The following is a 10,000-nucleotide window of genomic DNA, read 5'->3' on the forward strand; positions in this document are numbered from 1 at the left end:
TGTATGTGTACATAGCTGCATGCATGTATATGAATGTGTATTGTGTGTGCGTGTGTTTATGTAAGTTTGTGCCTGCCTGTGTGTGCGTATGTGTTAGGGTAGCTGTTAGATACACATGTATGTTAAAATGTGTGTGTGTGTGTGTGTGCGTGTATGTGTGTGTGTGTGTGTGTGTAGTCACATTTTGGTGTGTGTATGTAACATAGATATAATGTTTTATGTTAACAAAAGCGTTTTTGTAAAGCACCTAGAGCAGATTTCTGGATAGTGTGCTATATAAGTATCCATTATTATTATTATTATTATTATTGTATTGTATTGTAATGTTTTTACTCTTGGTCACAATTGGTTTCTCGGTGTGAAATTCGGGATGCTATAGCGAAGCGCCCCCCTTTGATTTTTTTAATTTTATTTTGGTTTTGTTTTTTGTTGTTGTTTTTTTCTGCTTGCAAGTGTATTTGTTTTCCCATGAAAGTGGATTTTTTTTTCTACCGAATTTTACCAGGAGCAATCGTTTTGTTGCCGTGGTGATTTTCTTTTTTTTTTTTTCTTAGTGCATGCTACACAGGGACCTAGGGTTTGTTTTCTCATCCGAATGACTAGTGTTCGGACTCACCACTCACCACTCCAAGTGTCCATACTGTTTGAACAGGAAGAAGTTTTGTTTATTGTCGGTTTTTGGGTTGTTTTTTTGTTGTTGTTTTTTTGTTTTTCGTTGGTGTTGTTTCGTTGTGGTTTGGGTTGTTTTTTTGTGGGTTTTTTTTTTCATAATATACAACAAGAATTCTACAACATTTTGGAAAGTTGTCCTGAATAACTTATATGAAGTATGAATATCGCGTTTCCAGGTGTGTTCCTGTTGAACAAAATAACAACAGTTAATATTATTAGAATTATTGTATATAGTACATGAAAAAAAATGATAGACAATGAAAAAGGGTACTGTTTTCATTATGTTTGGGAATGAAAGTTGTTATCCGAATGAAGTTGTCAATTGTTCACTATTTGACAGATTTAAATCAGTGGTAGAGAAAAAGAGGGTTGAACTGAGAACTTACTTGTACATTTTTATTGTCCCTTTTTATTTTTATTATACTTACCATTGCATTGGGGGGTCGGGGGGGGGGGGGGGGGATCGGGGGGGGGGGGGGGTAATACTGAGGAGTGTGGGATTCGATCTCCTACGCACATAATCTCAGATTCTCTCGCTTCTTAGGCTGCCGCGTTACCAGAAGGCCATTACTCCATTATTCAAGATATTAAAATTTTTAAGATAAAGAAAGAAAGAAAAAATAGAAGTATTTGTGAGCTGTGAACTTATTGATGCTTTTTCAAGAAAAACTGATGCTTATACCTGTTAGTGTACATTATTTTTGTTAGACAAATTGACTGCAGCTGGTGTGGTGACACAATGATTATTGTCTTACGGATCGTGACGTGTACACGTTCTGTTTCCAGATAGCGTCTTAAGTCCCGCTCCTACCACAGACCAGGAGAGTACTTCATCAGATGCTGATTCTGTCAATAATGGTAAGCTGACAGTTGTGTGTGTGTACGTGTGTTCGTGTATGTGTGTGTGTGGGGGGGGGAGGGTGATGCGGGGGGCGTGGAGGGGGTGTTGCGAGTGTGTGTGTTCGTGTAAGTGTGTGTGTTCGTGTGTGTGTGGAGGGGGGGGGGGGGGTTGCGAGTGTGTGTGTTCGTGTAAGTGTGTGTGTATGTGTGTGTTCGTGTATGTGTGTGTGTGTGTGTGTGTTCGTGTGTATGTGTGTGTATGTATGTGTTCGTGTATGTGTGTGTGTGTCACTCTGCGTGTGAATATATGTGTGTGTATGTGAGTGTGAGACAGTGTGTGTGTGAGAGAGACAGTGTGTGTTTGTGTGTGTGTGTGTGTGTGACTCGTGTGTGTGTACCACAGTGTGTGTATGTTTTTGTCACTGTGTGTGCGTATGCGCGCGTGTGCATACGTGCTCAAGTCTTCCTTTTCACCCTGCATGAAAGCCTTCCGGTTCCAGTTTCTTCATCAGTACATTGTTTGTTTTTTTTCTGTGGTGATCTTTGGAAGTCACAGCGACACGTGTGCAGTACATTTGGTGCAGCGACAACATGCCATATAGAAAGAAATTCAGTGTCTTCGAAAACATCGACTGTGTAACACTGTGAATGTTGACCACAACAAACACTCGAATGACATCAAAAGAAACGACACACAGTGATGGAATCTCTCTCTCTCTCTCTCTCTCTCTCTCTCTCTCTCTCTCTCTCTCTCTCTCTCTCTCTCTCTCTCACGCACACACACACACACACAGACACACACACACACACAGACACACACACACTCTCTCTCTCTCTCTCTCTCTCTCTATATATATATATATATATATATATATATTTATCTGTCTCACATACACACACATACACACTCATACTCTCACACAACTCACTCTCTGTCTGTCACACACACACACACACACACACACACACACACACACACACACACACACACACACACACACACACACACGCACACACACACACACACCACCACCAACAACCACCCAATCCCCCCCCCCCAACTACCCCCCCCCCACACACACACACACACACACACACTCACACATACACGATGCGTGGAGAGTTTTTAAAAAATAATTTAAAAAAATCGCCACCTAACACCACACGGCGTGTTTCACGTGCGCAGAGTCCATGCTGTACGAGCGAGGTCAACAGGAAGTGAGTGACGGGGGTCTGAAAACCCTGCACGTGGACGTTGGAGGAGGCGGCAACAGCAACACCACCACCAACAACAACACCACCACCACCATCCCCACCACCACCACCAACAACAACAACAACATGGAGAACGGCCACGGCCTTGGCCACGGCCACAGTCCCTTGGCCAACGGCCAGGTCCCCGTGGCCTTGCTGACGGCTGAAAGTCTGCACGCGGCCGAGGAGGAGATGGCTATGCTGTGTCGTGCCGGTGACGGCGTTGGTGGTGGAGGGGGTGATGTCACTGGAGGTGAGTGTAGGGAAGGGGGGGGGGAGGGCGTAGGAGAGGAGGGCGAGGGGGTGGGGGGCGGTGGAGCATGGGGGGTGTAGGTAGGTGTGTTGTGTTGTGAGGGATGGGATGTTGTTGCTTGGTTGTTTTTTTGTGTTGTTTGTTGTTGTTTTTTGCCAAGGTGGTTTGAGAGGCATGCGAGGAATCAACACGAATTTGAAGTACTATTTCTGATGATCATGTTACTTTGACATGTTTGTTTGTTTTGGTTTTTTTTCATTTGAAACATAACCACTGTATCAGTTCATGCATATGCTGTTGTTGTTGTTGTTGTTTTCTGTTACGTGTTTGTTTCAGAAGATACGTTTGTTTGTTTTTTAATAGAAAATAAATAAAAGATTTTTTTTTTTAATAATAATACAACAAACTATTTCTAAACGTTGTACAGTGCTGGGGTCTTGCCGCATTGTAGAGTTTAACTCTCTCCATATGAACGGCGAAAGAGACGACGTTAACAGCGTTTCATCCCAATTACCATCATCAAAATATTGCAAGCGGAAGGCTCTCATACTGAAGAGGTGAATGTTGACAAAGAATACCACAGTTCTGACGACGGTAGCTAAAGGTTGGGTCATTCAGACACCCACTGGACATCCGAGGGGTCTGTGTAGAGGAGAAGAGAGGACTGGCCGTACTGAGCGAGTTAACGGCACCAGTCACTTCGGGTTGAAGGTGGACATCCACTTCGTGGAATGACCCATCCCAGGAAAGTGGAGAGATGGGGTAGGGGTGGGGGTGAGGGAAGAGGACCCAGCACTTCTTCTACATTTTATTCACAGCTACACAATTACCCGCAGGTACGCTGGTCTCTTGAATACCACCCACAGAACGACAACATATCAAGACGGGCAGCGAAAACGCCGATGTTGTTCGTTGTTGTTGTTGTTGTTGTTGTTGTTTGGTGCATATCTGTTATGCATGTGTGGGTGTATGTGTGAATGTGTGTCTTCATGTTTTACATTTATTTGCTTATTTATCATCATTGTTATCTTATCTTATTTATTTATTTATTTATTATTATTATTTTGTTATTATTATTATTATTACTACGACCTTTTTTTTCTTTTTTAAAATAATTATTATATATATATTTATTCATTTATTTATTTATTTATTTATGTAAGCTTATCTATTATTTATTCACCCTTTTTTTCTCTCTCTCTCAAGGCCTGACTAAGCGCGTTGGGTTACGCTGCTGGTCAGGCATCTGCTTGGCAGATGTGGTGTAGCGTATATGGATTTGTCCGAACGCAGTGACGCCTCCTTGAGCGACTGAAACTGAAACTGAAACTGTTGTTGTTGTCGTGGTGTTGATTGTGTCTGTGATTGGAACGACCAGTTGTTTTGCGCCCTGACTCAAGATCCTTCCAGATGTAGACCGCTTGTTGCCTGGCTAACAACAGGTATGTCGGATCGCTCATTTCCAGCAAAACGTCCATTTCATCTATCAGTTCACTTCACAGAATCGGGCTGTACAGCCACAGCAGGCGCTGCAACTCAACAACTTGACTGAACAAGTCGCAGAGTTCCATTGTCTCCCGAGACAGACGGATGCCAATGTGTAGCAGAATTCACTGAACGTTCTTGATGTCACTTTTTTTTTTCTTTTTTTTTTATAAATCAAACGTGTCAGCAATCACCCTTTAGAGATGATAAAGTATTCCCAGATGTGAATGGCTACCTGACTTTGGTTTGGGAGGAAGGTTACATCGGCGGGAGGATACGAGAGGCTTTGGGCCACACCTTCCTGTGCTGAGCCCTAGACACAGTGGACATGAATTCACTGCCTTCCTATGTTGAGCCCTAGACACAGTGTGTATGAATTCACTGCCTTCCTATGCTGAGCTCCAGACACAGTGGATATGAATTCACTGCCTTCCCATGCTGAGCGCTAGACACAGTGGATATGAACACTGCCTTCCTGTGCCGAGCCCTAGACACTGGATATGAATTCACTGCCTTCCTATGCTGAGCCCTAGACACAGTGGATATGAATTCACTGCCTTCCAATACTGAGTCCTAGACACAGTGGATATGAATTCACTGCCTTCCTATGCTGAGCCCTAGACACAGTGGATATGAATTCACTGCCTTCCTATGCTGAGCCCTAGACACAGTGGATATGAATTCACTGGCCTTCCTATGCTGAGCCCTAGACACAGTGGATATGAATTCACTGCCTTCCTATCCTGAGCCAAGACAGTGGATATAAAATTCACACTCGACGGTAGTAAAAGGTGGTGAGACCTTTAACCTGTGTGTGTGTGTGTGTGTGTTTTTTTTTGTTTTTTTTTGTTTTTTGGGGTTTTTTGGGGGGAGATCGGGGGGGGGGGGGGGGGTTGTTGTTTTTGCTGTTGTAGCTTTTCTTGCCCTTTTTTTTTTTTTTTTTTTTTTTTTTACCTGAAAGTTTTCTGGTATCCTTGTTCCAGACTGCCGCCTGCTGTGGGAGTTCATCTACCAGCTGCTGCAGGAGCGGGGGGGCGGGGCAGGGGGCGGGGCCATCAACAGCCGGAGCTACGTGTGCTGGGAGGGGGATGGGCAGGATCTGGTCTTCCGCATCGTCAATCCCACAGGTTCCGTCCTCTTTACTTCCTTTTCACTCTGCTGATTACTACTACCTTTTTTTTATATTATAATTATTATTTATTCATTTATTTATTTATTTATGTAAGCTCATCTATTATTTATTCACCTTTTTTTTTCCTTTTTTCCTTTTTTTTTTTTTTTTTTTTTCCTCAAGGCCTGACTAAGCGCGTTGGGTTACGCTGCTGGTCAGGCATCTGCTTGCCAGATGTGGTGTAGCGTATATGGATTTGTCCGAACGCAGTGACGCCTCCTTGAGCTACTGAAACTGAAACTGAATCTGCTGATTGCTGCTGTACACGTGTTGTAGCTTGTCTTAGATTTCAGTGTCAATGACATGTTTTGTTTGGGTGTTGTTGTTGTTGTTTTTCTTACTTCGTCAGTGTCCTTTTTGTTACTTTCGTTATTGTGTTGCATGTTTCCATGAATGTTCATGTTCTAAAAGTGATTGTGCTTTAACTCACTCAGTACGGCCAGTCCTCTCTTCTCCTCTATACAGATCCCTCGGATGTCCAGTGGGTGTCTGAATGACCCAACCTTTAGCTTCCGTCGTCAGAATTGTGGTATTCTTTGTCAACATTCACCTCTTCAGTATAAGAGCCTTCCGCTTGCAATATTTTGATGATGGTAATTGGGGTGAAACGCTGTTAACGTCGTCTCTTTCGCCGTTCGTATGGAGAGAGTTAAGGGGTTAATGTTGTATGTACTCGAGCCAAAAGACAAATTTCTGTGCATATACAGACAATAAAGTTGTACCTCATCTCATCTTATCTGATTTTATCTTTATTAATTTTGTGTTGTTGAAAATCTTGTACGGTCAGTTTCAAACTTTTAGCTGTGAAGACATCCGTCACACACTTGTATTTTGTATTTGTATTTTGTATTTCTTTTTATCACAGCAGATTTCTCTGTGTGAAATTCGGGCTGCTCTCCCCAGGGAGAGCGCGTCGCTATACCACAGCGCCACCCCCTTTTTTTTTTTTTTTTTTTTTCTGCGTGCAGTTTTATTTGTTTTTCCTATTGACGTGGATTTTTCTACAGAATTTTGCCAGTAACAACCCTTTTGTTGCCGTGGGTTCTTTTACGTGCGCTAAGTCTCATCCGAATGACTAGCGTCCAGACCACCACTCAAGGTCTAGTGGAGGGGGAGAAAATATCAGCGGCTGAGCCGTGATTCGAACCAGCGCGCTCAGATTCTCTCGCTTCCTAGGCGGACGCGTTACCTCTAGGCCATCACTTAGGATGTATAGGACAGGGCTTTGTGAAAGGTTTTAATGTTGTCCTGTTTACATGTAACTGTGATGTACTGTGCCTGTAAAACTGTTGAAACCACACCCACAGGGATGCCATGTAGACGTCCGTCACATACTTTGGATATACATAGTATGTATAGAGAACGCTGGCCGTTAAGGAAAAGCGTGAGCGAAGGAAGCAGGGCTCAACTTCTGGAGACGTTTTCCCTTGCAACACCTGTGGGAAGTGCTGTGCATCCAGAATCGGCCTCTTCTCCCATAATTAAGAGGACACACACTGACAGATAAGCCTGCCTGCCTACTCATCCGTCGGTCCGACGGGAGACTCCATCACATAATTATTATCAGGACAGGACTGTGTATAAGGTTTAATTGTGGTCCTGTTAACCAATGAGTGTGATGTACTTTTAAAGGTCCCATGCCTCATACGGCCATTGGGGGCAGTGTATTCATTCCCGCTGTGTTTAGAGCTATATATGTGTGTGGAGATATGGGCATATGTGTGTGTGCTTGTACAAGTAAGTGTTCATCTCTGTCTCTGTGTGTGTGTGTGTGTGTGTGTGCCGTGGAAGCTGCGATACGTAGACTAGAAATGAGTGTGTGGAGGAGGGGGGTAGAGGAGGTGCAGGGTAATGCGTGTGGTGTGTGTGTGTGTGTGCTGGAGCTCATGTACGTTTATATGTATTTAACTGTGCTTTCATATCTGTGAAACTGCATGTTCGGTGCATATCTGTTATGCATGTGTGGGTGTATATGTGAATGTGTATCTTCATGTTTTACATCTATTTGCTTATTTATCATCATTGTTTATTTATTTATTTATTCATTATTGTTATTAATTTATTATTATTATTACTACTACCTTTTTTTTTTAATACATTATAGTTATTATTTATTTATTTGTGTAAGCTTATCTATTATTTATTCACCTTTTTTTTTCTCCTCAAGGCCTGACTAAGCGCGTTGGGTTACGCTGCTGGTCAGGCATCTGCTTGGCAGATGTGGTGTAGCGTATATGGATTTGTCCGAACGCAGTGACGCCTCCTTGAGCTACTGAAACTGAAACTGAAACTGAAACTTAGAGCTCGGCATTGGAAGGCGGTGCACAGTCTTGTTGTTTTTAGTGTGTGTGTTGGGGGGGGCGGGGGGGGGGGGGTTGTATGTTTTTTTCCCCTGTTTACCTATGACCGTGATGCATTGTGACGCGTCCCCCGATAAAACAGTGTTTGAACCCCCAACCCCCCACAGGCCTGGCAGAGCTGTGGGGCCACCAGAAGAACCGGACCAACATGACCTACGAGAAGCTGTCGCGGGCCCTCCGCTACTACTACAAGATGAACATCATCAAGAAGGTGCCTGGCAAACGGCTCACCTACAAGTGAGTTGTGTTTGGTTACTTTAAAAGGCTTTTTCTTGTTTGTTTGTTTGATTGACGTTTGTATGTATTATCTGTCGGCCTGCGTGTGAATTTCTTCTTTGGAGATGATTAATTTGTCTGACGGGTGTATTTGAGTGGGGTGGGTTCGGGGCGAGAGAATAATTGTTCTTTGAGTGGAGAGGGGAGTGTGTTGAGGTGTGGAGGACAGGGAGGGGAGTGTGTTGAGGTGTGGAGGAGAGGGAGGGGAGTGTGTTGAGGTGTGGAGGAGAGGGAGGGGAGTGTGTTGGGGGAGTGTGTTGAGGTGTGGAGGGAGGGGAGTGTGTTGAGGTGTGGAGGGAGGGGGAGTGTGTTGAGGTGTGGAGGGAGGGGAGTGTGTTGAGGTGTGGAGGAGAGGGAGGGGAGTGTGTGGAGGGGGAGTGTGTGGAGGGAGGGGAGTGTGTTGGGGTGTGGAGGGAGGGGGAGTGTGTTGGGTGTGGAGGAGAGGGAGGGGAGTGTGTGAGGTGTGGAGGAGAGGGAGGGGAGTGTGTTGAGGTGTGGAGGGAGAGGAGTGTGTTGAGGTGTGGAGGAGAGGGAGGGGAGTGTGTTGGGGTGTGGAGGAGAGGGGGGGAGTGTGTTGAGGTGTGGAGGAGAGGGAGGGGAGTGTGTTGAGGTGTGGAGGAGAGGGAGGGGAGTGTGTTGAGGTGTGGAGAGGGAGGGGGGGTGTTGAGGAGAGGGAGGGGAGTGTGTTGGGGTGTGGAGGAGAGGGAGGGGAGTGTGTTGGGGTGTGGAGGAGAGGGAGGGGGTGTGTTGGGGTGTGGAGGAGAGGGAGGGGGTGTGTTGAGGTGTGGAGGAGAGGGAGGGGGTGTGTTGGGGTGTGGAGGAGAGGGAGGGGGTGTGTTGGGGTGTGGAGGAGAGGGAGGGTGTGTTGAGGAGAGGGAGGGAGTGTGTTGTGGTGTTGAGGAGAGGAAGGGGGGGTGTTGAGGAGAGGGAGGGGAGTGTTTGGAGCGGGGGAGGCAGGGAAGTGGGTGTGAGGGAAATGACTGTGGAGGGTAGGGGGAGGGACAGTTGTGTGTTTTATGGAGTGGAGGACGGGAGTAGACCTGGGACTGCTGTGGGGCGGGGGGGGGGGGGGGGGGGGGGTCGCGATCGTTTTGTTTTTTGTTTTTTTTAAAAAAAAAATTTTTCTTAAGCTTTAACTTTTTTCTTTAGAGTGATCTGAAAGAGATGCAATGTTTCTGCCACTCCCAATAAAACACCCCCCAACGAAGGAAACTCCAACGCCTTTAACCACTCACCTGTTGCGCCTCCCTCAGCCCCTCCCCCCCCCTTCCCCCCGTGCCCCCCCCCCCCCCCCACACACACACACACACACACCCATCACCCCCCCCACTGCCCACCTCACACACACACCCAAGTCAGGGCGTGGACACTACACTACTAACTTCCTGAACCACTCTCTCTCTCTCTCTCTCTCTCTCTCTCTCTCTCTCTCTCTCTCTCTCTCTCTCTGTCTCTGTCTCTGTGAGCAGGTTTCTCCAGCACCCGACCAAGATCCAGAAGGGACAGCGAGGGGCCAAGCCCCACTGCATGCGAAACCTGGCCCCCAACCCCAAATCCAACCCACCGCCTTCCACCCCCTCCTCCCCCCAGGCCCACACCCACACCACCACCCCTACCACCACCACCACCGCCACCACGCCCTGCCAGTCCCCTATGATGGTGATGGCGGCGATGATGGACGCTCCTCGG

At 46.1% G+C, this 10,000-nt stretch overlaps 1 protein-coding gene across 1 annotated transcript in view; it reads left to right on the forward strand.

Annotated features, from left to right (window-relative positions):
* The window catches only part of LOC143301155 (uncharacterized), a 45,548-nt gene that overhangs the window by 34,886 nt on the left and 662 nt on the right, over positions 1-10,000 (forward strand). Inside the window, exons 8-12 of the mRNA XM_076615233.1 lie at positions 1,459-1,530; positions 2,699-3,019; positions 5,488-5,631; positions 8,143-8,272; positions 9,781-10,000. The exon at positions 9,781-10,000 is cut by the window's right edge and continues 662 nt beyond it. Of these exons, the coding sequence (XP_076471348.1) occupies positions 1,459-1,530; positions 2,699-3,019; positions 5,488-5,631; positions 8,143-8,272; positions 9,781-10,000 (887 nt within the window). The remainder of the gene's footprint in view (positions 1-1,458; positions 1,531-2,698; positions 3,020-5,487; positions 5,632-8,142; positions 8,273-9,780) is intronic.

Source organism: Babylonia areolata, chromosome 27 (genome assembly GCF_041734735.1).
Source record: "Babylonia areolata isolate BAREFJ2019XMU chromosome 27, ASM4173473v1, whole genome shotgun sequence".
In the NCBI taxonomy this organism is placed as follows: Eukaryota; Metazoa; Mollusca; class Gastropoda; order Neogastropoda; family Buccinidae; genus Babylonia; species Babylonia areolata.